The sequence below is a fragment of the Armigeres subalbatus genome, chromosome 2 (genome assembly GCF_024139115.2).
Source record: "Armigeres subalbatus isolate Guangzhou_Male chromosome 2, GZ_Asu_2, whole genome shotgun sequence".
Lineage (NCBI taxonomy): Eukaryota > Metazoa > Arthropoda > Insecta > Diptera > Culicidae > Armigeres > Armigeres subalbatus.
In genome coordinates, this window is record NC_085140.1 from 438,430,970 (window position 1) to 438,444,240 (window position 13,271).

At 41.4% G+C, this 13,271-nt stretch overlaps 1 protein-coding gene across 1 annotated transcript; it reads left to right on the plus strand.

Annotated features, from left to right (window-relative positions):
* The first annotated feature begins 6,892 nt into the window (after positions 1-6,892).
* LOC134213636 (probable RNA polymerase II nuclear localization protein SLC7A6OS) lies at positions 6,893-9,795 on the plus strand. Its single transcript, XM_062692873.1, has 3 exons — positions 6,893-7,364; positions 7,612-7,991; positions 9,171-9,795. Exons 1-3 carry the CDS (start codon positions 7,182-7,184, stop codon positions 9,715-9,717), a joined length of 1,110 nt encoding a protein of 369 aa, XP_062548857.1. The 5' UTR covers positions 6,893-7,181; the 3' UTR covers positions 9,718-9,795.
* Positions 9,796-13,271: the final 3,476 nt, after the last annotated feature.

Sequence of the window (13,271 nt, forward strand, 5' to 3'; positions counted from 1 at the left end):
CCAGAAATTCTTCCAAGAGTTCAACCAAGAATCCTTCCAGAAGTTCCATCATAAATACTTCCAGGGGTTCCACCACGAATGCTTTCAGGAGTTCCACCAGGAATCCTTTCAAGAGTTCAACAAGGAATCCTTCCAGGAGCTCCAACAGGCATCGTTCCAGGAGTTCCACCATGAAATCCTTCCAGGAGATCCACCAAGAATCGTTCCAGAATTTCCACCAGGAATCCTTCTAAGAGTTCAACAAGAAATTCTTCCAGGAGTTCCATCAGGAATTCCTCCAGGAAATCTTCCATGAGTTCCATTAGGAATACTTCCTGGAGTTCCACCAGGAAATCCTTCCAGGAGTTCCACCAAGAATCGTTCCAGGAGTTCCACCAGGAATTCTTCCAAGAGTTCAACAAGGAATTCTTCCAGGAGTTACATCAGGAATTCCTCCAGGAGTTTCATTAGGAATGCTTCCTGGAGTTCCACCATGAGTCCTTCCAAGAGTTCAACAAGAAATTCTTCCTTGAGGTGAACCGGTCTAGGGCCGAAAACCTCATTAATGAAGACAATAAAAAAAAGAGAAATTCCTCCAGGAGTTCCACCAGGAAATCTTTCATGAGTTCCGTTAGGAATACTTCCTGGAGTTCCACCAGGAAATCATTCTATGAGTTCCATTAGGAATACTTCCTGGAGTTCCACCAGGAAATCCTTCCAGGAGTTCCACCAAGAATCTTTCCAGGAGTTCCACCAGGAGTCCTTCCAAGATTTCAACAAGGGACCCTTCCAGGAGTTCCACCAGAAATCCTTCCAAGAGTTCAACCAAGAATCCTTCCAGAAGTTCCACCATAAATACTTCTAGGGGTTCCACCACGAATGCTTTCAGGAGTTCCACCAGGAATCCTTCAATAGTTCAACAAGGAATCCTTCCAGGAGCTCCACCAGGCATCGTTCCAGGAGTTCCACCATAAAATCCTTCCAGGAGATCCACCAAGAATCGTTCCAGAAGTTCCACCAGGAATTCTTCCAACAGTTCAACAAGAAATTCTTCCAGAAGTTCCATCAGGAATTCCACCAGGCATCCTTCCAAGAGTTCAACAAGGAATTCTTCCAGGAGTTCCATCAGGAATTCCTCCAGGAGTTCCACCAGGAAATCTTCCACGAGTTAATTAGGAATGCTTCCTGGAGTTCCACCATGAATCCTTCCAGGAGCTCCACCAGAAATCCTTCCAGGAGTTCCACCAGAAATCCTTACAGGAGTTCCATCAGCAATTCCTCCAGGAGTTCCACCAGAAATCCTTCCAAGAGTTCAACAAGGCATCCTTCCAGGAGTTCCATCAGGAAATCCTCCAAGAGTTCCACCAGGAATCCTTCCATGAGTTACATTAGGAATGCTTCCAGGAGCTCCACCAATAATCGTTCCAGGAGTTCCACCAGGAATTCTTCCAGAAGTTCCACCATGAATACTTCCAGGGGTTCCAATAAGAATGCTTCCAGGAGTTCCACCAGGAATCTTCCCAGGAGCACCACCAAGAATCATTCCAGAAGTTCCACCAGAAATATTTCCAAGAGTACCACCAACAATCCTTCCAGGAGTTCCTCCAGAAATCCTTACAATAGTTCCACTAGAAATCCTTACAGGAGTTCCACCAGAAATCCTTCCAGGAGTTCCACCAGAAATCTTTCCAAGAGTTCCACCAAGAATCCTTCCAGGAGTTCCACCAGAAATCCTTACAATAGTTCCACTAGAAATCCTTACAGGAGTTCCATCAGGAATCCTTCCAGGAGTTCCACCAGGAATCCCTCCAAGATTTCAACAAGGGATCCTTCCAGGAGTTCCACCAGAAATCCTTCCAAGAGTTCAACCAAGAATCCTTCCAGAAGTTCCACCATAAATACTTCCAGGGGTTCCACCACGAATACTTTCATGAGTTCCACCAGGAATCCTTTCAAGAGTTCAACAAGGAATCCTTCCAGGAGCTCCAACAGGCATCGTTCCACGAGTTCCACCATGAAATCCTTCCAGGAGATCCACCAGGAATCCTTCCAAGAGTTCAACAAGAAATTCTTCCATCAGGAATTCCTCCAGGAGTTCCACCAGGAAATCTTCCATGAGTTTCATTAGGAATACTTCCTGGAGTTCCACCAGGAAATCCTTCCAGGAGTTCCACCAAGAATCGTTCCAGGAGTTCCACCAGGAATCCTTCCAGGAGCTCCATCAGGAATTCCTCCAGGAGTTCCACCATGAATCCTTCCAGGAGTTCCACCAGAAATCTTACGGAGAAATTCCTGGAGGAACTTACGAAGGAATTCCTGGAGGAACTTCCAGAGGAATTCCTGGAGGAACTTCCAGAGGAATTCCTGGAGGAACTTCCGGAGAAATTTCTGGAGGAACTGCCGGAGAAATTTCTGGAGGAACTTCTGGAGGAATTTCTGGAGGAACTTCTGAAATAATTCCTGGAGGAATTGTCAAAAGAATTCAGGGATGGACTTCCGAAGGAATTCCTGGAGGAACTTCCGAAAGAATTCCTGGTGGAACTTCCAAAAGAATTCCAGGAGGAACTTCCGGCGGAATTCCTGGAGGAACTGTCAATGGAATTCCTAGAGGAACTGTCAAAAAATTCGTGAAGGAACTGTCAAAAGAATTCCTGGAGTGACTCCCAAAGGAATTCCTGGAGGAACTTCCGAAGGAATTGCTGGAAAAACTTCTGGACGAATTTGTAGGACTCTCATAAGGGCTTCAGTACTCCAGAACATTAGAACTCTATATAGGATTCTTCAGAACTTATAAAGAAACCCTCTAGAAGGATTCTACAGAACTCCGGCAGGTACCATCCAAAACTCCCAGAAGAATTCTGCAGAAATAGCAGAAAACTCTCCCAGAATTCCTAAAAGATTCTCCAGAACTTCTAAAAGTATTGACCAGAACCAGCAGAATTCTCCAAAACTCCCAGAGAAACTCTCCAGAACTCAGAACTCCTAGGAAGATTCACCTGAATTCCCAGAGGAACTCTTCAGAACTCCAAAAAGAATTCTCCAAAACTTCCATGCACGTAAATGTTGATTGTATTAATCATTTTGATGTTGAAAATTAATGACATTTATCATAATTCTATAAGATAATTGCATGTTATCTACATCAATTGCACTAATTGGCATTTTGATTGAATTTGATCAAATTTTAATAAAAATGGTTTGTGGATTTCGAACAATAAACTGGGATCCTTTTTACATTTGAGATTCAATCAATTATGATATGGAACTTAAGAAGAAAGAACTCGATAATACACTTCTGTGTTTGGTGGTGGTGAAAAAGTACAAATTCTGCTTCAGGATATGTTTTCAATCCAAATCTTTCTGTCTGAAAAGCATTAACAAAGATTTAATCTGAATTAGGCATAATTTATTGAATGCTCAACTACATAGAACAATCTATCTAACATATCAAAGAACAATCACAGGAAGGTTATATCTAAATAATGCATCAATCCTTTATCAGGAACCAATTGCTTGTATCCGATGATATAACGTTCATCGTCTGTACTGGGTCCCCTATATAGGTGAACAAAGCCTCCGATGTCGTTCGTCGAATTCAAGCGGCGACTCCAGCTTCAATCCGCGTCGTCTACGGTACAACAAGAGCAGGTCCACAAATAGTATTTTCCGATGTTATCCTTCATGGAAAAATCAGTCGTTTAATATCTTCCGAATCGGTATGCTGGAACCACATCACTGGAAAAAGAATATTAGGGTCACACAAATGGTACATATTTGGTAATACTATCATTCACGAAGAATTGTTATTAATTGGTTAAATAAAACGCTTACCACTCAGAATCGCCCTTCTCCTTCAGCGAAGTGTTGTTCGAAAGCATTGAGGTCTCATCAAATGCCGACAGATTCTTCAAGGAATTATTCGTCGAATTAACTTCGGCCGTTTACTGTATGCGCTATGAAACCTTTCGGCAGGGAATTGCAGCTGTACTAGGGGTCTCTCTTGCGGAATGCTCGTCTGGGGCTCTCAAGAACTCGTGCGGAACATTTTCTTTCTCCAGCTGTTCTAGATTTCCTGCGGAAATCAAAGTTTGTTCGCCTAGCATTTCAACAGAGGTTTTTGCTTCATTCAATTTTGATTTCAGCTCACCCGCCTTCTTCTGATGGACGATGAAAACATTCTCATTGCGGAACTCGTGCGGCTGGCCCCCATTGATGTAGCTCCGTATTTCTTCCGCAGATCGTTCGTCCAGCACTTGAACGGCCTGATTCAGAACTTGCAGAAGGAAATGAAGAACTTCTCGAGCGTTTTCAATCATTCAACTTAACAGTACCGGAACCGTCCGTCGGCGAAAATACCAGAAATTGTTTTGATGACGTCCACTAGTTTCTGGAGGGTTCGATCATTCAGGGCTCTTCCGCCTCCTTTGTGACCGAATTCAACAGCAGCACAACGTCGCACTTACTATTTAAACAGTAGTTTTGTTTTATTTAATTATATACTTCTAAAATAGTATGCACATTAAATTTAGAGAAAAATGAACACTTCAGTTTGAACAGGCAACACAAAAACAAGAAAAACCCGAAATCTGACATTTGATGCTGGTGCATTTGTGTGTGTGACAGCGATTTCGTTTTGGCTGCGTACTATTCGAAAATCTCGGATTAACTTTAATATGCCAAGATCGGCGTATTAACTTATAATCGGAGATTAAAATCGAGGATAATACATCATGAAGCTTAGCGAAATCGAGGATAATTCGAGATTGGCGTATTATCCTTGTTGGAGCTTACCGCCATTAGAATAAACTACCGACTTCGGTAATTCGTTTACCGAATTCTCAACAGCTGAACGTTCGGTAACCTGTTCGGTAAATAACGAAACAACCGAACGATCGGTAAACTGGTTCATCCCATGAAATGTCAAAATTACCGAGCACTTCGGTAATTTTTTTAATCATTACCGAAATGGTCAGTAATGATGAATATTTTGATCATTTCTGTTTTGGTTTGATATTTTGTTGGAGATGAAAACAAAAAAAATGAGAGTTGAAGACAAATACATTTATTTCCACAAAACAGATTCAAATACATAAATCACATAAAATCGGAGAGCATATCATTACAGAAGATCGTGTAGTTGCAAGTTTTGGTTGATATACTCCGAGGCTGGGTACATATAGAAATCGCAGGAAAACATCCGAACCATCTCGTGAACCATTAGGCAGACATTTTTCAACAATGTTCGATTGCATGTAGGAACTCGAATGTCGTGATACTGATTGCAAGTCTGCAAGTCTGCAACAGAAACAAATTATGCTTGAATCAAACACGAAAGATCTTTAATTACCTGGATTGACAAAAGCGTACATTGCAGAACCGTTTCCGCACAAAAGAAACTTTTTCTTCTTGCAGCTCAAAAAGCTTCTGGCGTGGATGGCGTGGTAGTGTCACGACGGCTACCGAATTCTCGGCTTTCTTTACTGTTCGTCCGGTACCTGTTGTTACAGATTTCGGTAGATTTGCTCATTTGCTGATCTTTCGGTGATTTTCTGACAGCTATTTTGCTATTGACACTCTCGGAACCGAAACTTCGGTTAGGTTTTACAGTTATTCGGTAAAATATTGCTTGATTACCGAAAAATCTGTAAAAACAAAATTTACAGGATTTTTTCGGTAATATATCTTACCGAACTCCGAAAATGAATCTAAGTGTGTAGTGCTGCACTAGCAAGCGCAGTTTCGTTTCTGCGAGTTGAACATTTTTAACGCTTAGCAGTCACACATTGCAAGCGAGCGTTTGCTTACGAGTTGTCATTTGTTTGCATGCAATCACTTTCAGTGTAGTCAGACAGCCAAATTTTTGACAGTTGTCACTTTCTGCGAGCAAAATGCTCGTTGCAAGTGATTTGCTTGCAACGTCTGAGGGCACCTTAAGAATATTGTTTTTCACCATAAATCCTATTCTAAATGGCAATTTTACAATAGAAAATAGGGGTTGTTAGTTACCGTAACAATAAAAAAATGTTTATTTCTCGAATAAAATGTTTGCCATTACAATAGAATTTATTGTAATTCTATTAGGGTCTCGCCGACATTTCTCACCAACACGAACGCGGGTTCGTGGTTGCAAACAATCCCATTTGATTTTGCCGTGACAGCTGCTCGTGGTTGCAAACAAACCGAGTAAAAGTGTGAGTGAAACGTGCGTGTACGTACACGATCGCTGAAAGCCTAATTGTCAACATTTTTCTGTCAATAGATTTTATTGTACGTTTATTGGAACAACAATAAGGCAATTTAATTGGTACAATAGAAGAACAATAGAATTGATTGTTCATCAATAAAATGTATTGTAATTTTATGATATTTAATTGTAATTCTATTGTATTTTCTATTCGGGTGGTTCCTTCCCGCATCCTGTAAAGATATTTCGAAAACTGTTTTGGCTATTGGCGCTTTGATGTTGCACGAAGAAGAAGAAGCAGAAAGATGATAATCGAAAAAATCTCCACGGGAAACCATACGGAGAAGTTTTTAAAACTCTTCTAAAAAATTCTAAAAGCAATTTAATTAAAAACGGTAAGCAGTACGGTGTTGGACTTTTCTTATACTGTGTTTTAAGTGTAATATTAGAAAATAAAATTTCGAATAGAAATATTGTACTTATTATACAGTAGAAGAAAAGTCCAACCCCGTACTGCTTACCGTTTTTAATTAAATTGCTTTTAGAATTTCTGAGAAGAATTTTAAAAACTTCTCTGTATGGTTTCCCGTGGAGATTTTTTCGATTATCATCTTTCTGCTTCTTCTTCTTCATGCAACATCAAAGCGCCAATACCCAAGTGGCTACCCTTCTGAGCTGGACGCAACTCTGATGGACCCCTCGTAAAATTATACCAGAAAGAATAATCATAAATTATGCCAGTTTGAAGCTAAAAATCTTCATCAACATCAAAAGGGATTCATTCTGCGCTGCAAAGTGATTTTTTATCAGTTCCGATAAGCGAAATTAAATAAATTATATTTGATTGAGTTCAAGAAATTAGGTTCCATTTTTACATTGAAAGTCTAGTTGGGAGTGAAAAGTGCTTTCCGGAAATTACCTTTTTCCGTACCCCGTGGATTCGGATCGTGGTCTAACCTCAATATTTGATCAAAACAAAAGGAATTGCTTTTTCTCGGAACGAAAACAAGACTGCGCAATGGCGGCCGTAATCCGACTGAAAAGACGAGTGGACGAAGATCCGCTGGATGCCTTCGTGTTGAACTGCAAACGACAACGGACAGACGGTGATGTTGCACAGCAGGGCGCTGCTGGCGGTGCCAATGCTGATGTGTCCGGTGAGACTTCCACGGTTTTGAAATTCGCGGGGACGTTTTCGGAGGTAGGTGGCTGACATCAGCATTTAAAATACAATGGTTAAAAATGATTCAAATTGTTTGTTTTTAGGTTTGGGGTTTTGTTTATTGTAACTTAATTATTATTTAGAAAGGGTTTCTAAATACTTGTACGTGGAATTTGAAAACTAATATTTTTGTTTGTTAAGGAAATTAATTAGTTTTTCTCTGCAACTAAAACTGATATGCGATGCTTTCTATTCTGACAATGATTTACTTGTTTTCTCTTCATAGCCGGGTAGCATTCCCACCCATCTGCAGCAACGATTGTCTAAGGATGAAGCCAAGGAAGCCATTTCACGGGAGCATCGACCTAGGTTTGCCATCCGGAATCGGGAAGCACTACGACAGAACGCACAAAACAGTCGCTTCCGGATTGTGAACTGCACACGATCGCTCAGCCAGGTGGATGGAGTTGAGGGGGCTACCATTGTGGACGTGGAAAAGGACATTGTTGCGGCTGCGGCAGGACCAGCGATTGCGGAAAGTAGTAGTTCGCAGGAAAAGCAACCCGATACCGTGGAACAAGATTATGTGTACGATCTGTACGTTGTGGACGAGGCGCAGCAGCAGCGACACATCCCATACATACCGGACAATCTGGACGACATCAGGTTGGTGATGGTTGAAGACTTGTTCTACACCTTTTTCTCGTACATTTGAAGTCGCACTATGGAGGTTAAGGTGGTTGAAATTGAATTTCTTTATAATTTGAACCATTTATTCCATCCATGTTTGATATTTAGTTCATTTCCTCTTTTTGTAAAATAATTCATACTTACATATGCTAGTTCTTAATCAAAAACGTAGTTGTAACGTACGACAGAAGTGTCTGTTTGACATGGACGCCAAGCATTTATCCAAATAAATATAGAGAACAAATAATTCAATACTTTTCTTTTGTGTTGAAATGTATTTGCTAAGAAAAAAATGCGTATTTCATTTGTCAAATCATAGAGATATTGAGAAAATCGTGTCGACGAATTGCCCACATTCCGCGTACTTTGTTTATGTTGCTTATCAATCCTATAGATTTCAATGGAATTTGTAAAATATTTCGATATTGTCATTCTGGAATTCGATAAGCAAATACAGCACGTCATTTTGATTTCTTCGTGAATCCACTAAAGCCAAGTATTGAATTATTCATTCTTTATTTGGATAATAAGTCTTAACGAAATCTTTAGATATGAATCATCTAGGATCGTTTTGCGAATACTTCTGTTGTAGTAGATATGATTAAAGAATCACGCTTGTTACTAAATTTCAAAAGTAGTTACTATTAAATAATTGGTTCACAGATCTGTGTATTAAGATCTAAGAAGTTTTTACAAGTAAATTATGTAAGGCTTGAATTCTCTAGAAGTTTTTTTTAAGTCTCTAGTAGGGTTACTGCTCCTTGAATTTATGTTTCATCACATCAATAACAATCAAAAACAAAGAATTGGAGTGCAAATTACTTTGATTTTCATTTTTGTGATTTTTTCCGCGAGCTTACTGCAGCCCTGAAAATGGGACAGATCGAGCCAAATTAGTCCAAATAGCTATTTCAATTTCCACTATATTGCTCTTCTCCACAATATTAGCTTTTAGATTATTTATAATCTTATTACAGTAATATCAAAATCAGGAACATTGATTTTAGCACTAGACATGTCATGCATGATTTTTAAAACAAAACAATTTTTGGCCATTTTTATTTACGTATTTCTCATAGTGTCAACAATGTCGGTAAAGTAGAACGAAATCTATTAATAAACTCGCTTCTCATGTTCCCTTCTACCCGTGCGCAGTGTTGCCATTCAGGACAATCCGCTCTATTCGAGCCATCGTGCTTTTGCCGACCGGTCAGATGATTCGATGGACGAAGATTCAGAAGATTCCAACGATGAGAACAACTGGCGTAACGATTATCCCGACGAGGACGAGGACGAGTTCAATGATTGCCAGAGCATTGAGGACTATGATATGAGGCGAGCCGTTGAGGATCTGAATCTGGAACCGGATCTGTCGTCCGATGACGATGATGATGATTTAGTATACGGGGCCCGGATAGGTGGCAGGCGGACTATGATCAGTCCAACGTATGATGACGGTGACGATGATGATGACGAAGAGTATCGCGATGCCGAAGACGATGGGGTAAATGCAAACGATGTTAAACGGTTTGGGGTGGACTATGCGCGGTTCAAGGCACGAGTTATGAAGCAATTTGATAAGAAGACCAATGCGAGTGATTCGGATGAGAACAACTCGGAGGTCGATGATGGTGACGATAGGTCCTCCGCTTCTGAAAATGATTCTAACAATAGTGAAGAGGATTTTGATTTGTATGATTGAAATTATCCTATGCATGATTATTGAAGATTATAAGTATAAGAATTAATATAATAAAAATTATAATTCAAAGAAATAAAACCACCTATAAGCTTTTATTAACACAGAAATGATGGCATTCCTTGCTAGTCCATCGTATTTCTTCTATGTTGATAAGCTGGAGGTTATCGGTTCGAAGCCCAACCTCGGCTGCTTTTACTCCTTCGAAGATGTATTTCCTTGACTGGTTTCCCGTTTGGACGCTCATCACATTGCGTCTGAACATTAGAAGCTCCAAGGTAGATTGAAGCACCACATTCCATTCGTAACAGATGCGAAAGCAATATCAATTACGATTCCGACAGTGGACGACATTTTTTGTTGCTTCTGGTTTTCTTTCTATCAGTTCTATTTCACTTTAGTTCGCGTGGAGCTACGATCGACTGCGTGATCAACCGTAAATGGAATAGCGTTATTAGTCGTGTGGCGAGGAGGCGCTGCTGATGGGAATCGAAGCACTGAAGGTTCGATTCCCATTTCGGCCGACGCTCATGGTGGTCCAGGTCAAGATTTTGAGTTAATTAGGCTATAGGCCCCTTGCTATCAAGTGTTCAATTTTAATCAATTTAATGATTCTAGTTGGTCAAAGGCAAGGTATAGAAAAGTCAAATTCCACACGGACTGATGTTAATCCTTGAATTCAGCTCCGTACTAATAAAAAGACAAATCACTCGACAACATTTTTTTCCATGGCTTGGGCTATTGCAATATTTCTAGTTACATATACTCCGCCTACAATTATGGAACACTTTTCCAAAAAAGTAATAATTTCAAAATCAAATTCACTGCTTCCAATGGAAAATGATTTTCTATCAGCAATATTAAATATCTACCACCTAGCAATCCATGATGATTTTGACTGCTTCACATGCTCAAAATGCTCTAAATTTGATTTATTCGAAAACAATTTTCCCACAGTTATGGACAGTGGTGGAAATACTCGCTTCACAAGTAAGAAAAGAGTGTATTTGGCCTACCAAAAATGCCACACTCGCGCGAACCTATACTGCCTGCATTTTTCTGGCGCTTGCTTTGTTCGCGAGTACGGGCAGAGAAAAAACAAAAAGCCGGGCTGTATTTTGTTCGGGAGTAAAAACACGGTTGCGAGTTTTTGTGATTACTTCGAATGCAATGGATAGATTGTTGAAGATACGCAACATAGTAGCTTGCAATATTGCGATTCTTTTCTTAAATCCGCAACCTGGCGCGCCAGTTACGCGCCGGCTCCCGTGCACCGAGTTGTGCGCCATGCAAAAAGTAAATAAAGCAATGTCAAACAGATGTGATCTTTTGGCGCGGTTTTTCACATTCGCTTTTAAGGTATGCAACATATTATTGTCCCTCGATGGATAGTTAGTCTTTGGTGGAATAAACGGGATCTATTTATTTTTTTACATTTGTTGCTACTGCATTTGGATCAGTATACAGTATACAGTACTGTAGTAATAATTCCCATTAGGTAATCGTGTGTAATATGTGATGAAACATTTTGCATTTCCGTAATCAAGGTACCACAATATGGCAAATACCTTAGCGGCGCACAATCGAGAGAAAAAGAGATGAAATAGCAAAATGCTATAAAATCTCGAGAAGCATAATAAAATATTCAATCATAGTAATCTATCTGTATAAATATCAGACAAATAAATTTCATTCCAATGTTCACCATCAACCTAGCTACACGCATTTTTCCCTTAACTCTAAGAGGTTGTGGACCCAGCTAGAGCTAGGAGTAATAAGTTTTTTAAGGTGAATCTCGCTAGAAAACCGAAGCGAAATGGAGTCAAAACTCGGTATTGAAAAACTCACGAACGAAAACTACTCTCAGTGGTCATTCGAAGCAGAAATGTTATTGGTACGTGAAGACTTGTGGAAGTACGTCGTTGATGCAGCTCCAAACCCGGTCACTAATGGATGGACTACAGGGGACAGGAAGGCTCGAGCGACGATTGCTTTACTGGTGGAAAACGTCATTTCATTCATTTATTTAGTTAACATCTAAACAGATAACACTGAATCAACAATTTGACGCCACGGTTCGAGGCCGCATCTCTCCATCCTCGGATACGCCCCACGCTCGCCAAGTCGTTTTGCACCTGGTCTGCCCATCTCGCTCGCTGCGCTCCACGCCGTCTCGTACCTGCCGGATCGGAAGCGAACACCATCTTTGCAGGTTTGCTGTCCGGCATTCTTGCAACATGTCCTGCCCATCGTACCCTTCCGGCTTTAGCTACCTTCTGGATACTGGGTTCGCCATAGAGTTGGGCGAGCTCATGGTTCATTCTTCGCCGCCACACACAGTCTTCTTGCACACCGTCAAAGATGGTCCTAAGCATCCGTCTCTCGAATACTCCGAGTGCTTGCAAGTCCTCCTCGAGCATTGTCCATGTTTCATGTCCGTAGAGGACAACCGGTCTTATAAGCGTCTTGTACATGACACATTTGGTGCGGTGGCGAATCTTTTTCGACCGCAGTTTCTTCTGGAGCCCGTAGTAGGCCCGACTTCCACATATGATGCGCCTTCGTATTTCACGACTAACGTTGTTGTCAGCCGTTAGCAAGGATCCGAGGTAGACGAATTCCTCGACCACCTCGAAGGTATCCCCGTCTATCGTAACACTGCTTCCTAGGCGGGCCCTGTCGCGCTCGGTTCCGCCCACAAGCATGTACTTTGTCTTCGACGCATTCATCACCAGTCCAATTTTTGTTGCTTCACGTTTCAGGCGGGTGTACAGTTCTGCCACCTTTGCAAATGTTCGGCTGACAATGTCCATGTCATCCGCGAAGCAAATAAATTGACTGGATCTGTTGAAAATCCTACCCCGGCTGTTACACCCGGCTCTCCGCATGACACCTTCTAGCGCAATGTTGAACAATAGGCACGAAAGTCCATCACCTTGTCTTAGACCTCGGCGCGATTCGAACGAACTGGAGTGTTCGCCCGAAATCTTCACACAGTTTTGCACACCATCCAGCGTTGCTTTGATCAGTCTGGTAAGCTTCCCAGGGAAGCTGTTCTCGTCCATAATTTTCCATAGCTCTACGCGGTCTATACTGTCGTATGCCGCCTTGAAATCAACGAACAGATGGTGCGTTGGTACTTGGTATTCACGGCATTTTTGAAGGATTTGCCGTACAGTAAAGATCTGGTCCGTTGTCGAGCGGCCGTCAACGAAGTCGGCTTGATAACTTCCCACGAACTCGTTCACTAATGGTAACAACGACGGAAGATGATCTGGGATATCACTTTGTAGGCGGCATTAAGGATGGTGATCGCTCGAAAGCTCTCACACTCCAGTTTGTCGCCTTTCTTGTAGATGGGGCATATAACCCCTTCCTTCCACTCCTCCGGTAGCTGTTCGGTTTCCCAGATTCTGACTATCAGTTTGTGCAGGCAAGTGGCCAGCTTTTCCGGGCCCATCTTGATGAGCTCAGCTCCGATACCATCCTTACCAGCTGCTTTATTGGTCTTTAGCTGTTGAATGGCATCCTTAACTTCCCTCAAGGTGGGGGCTGGT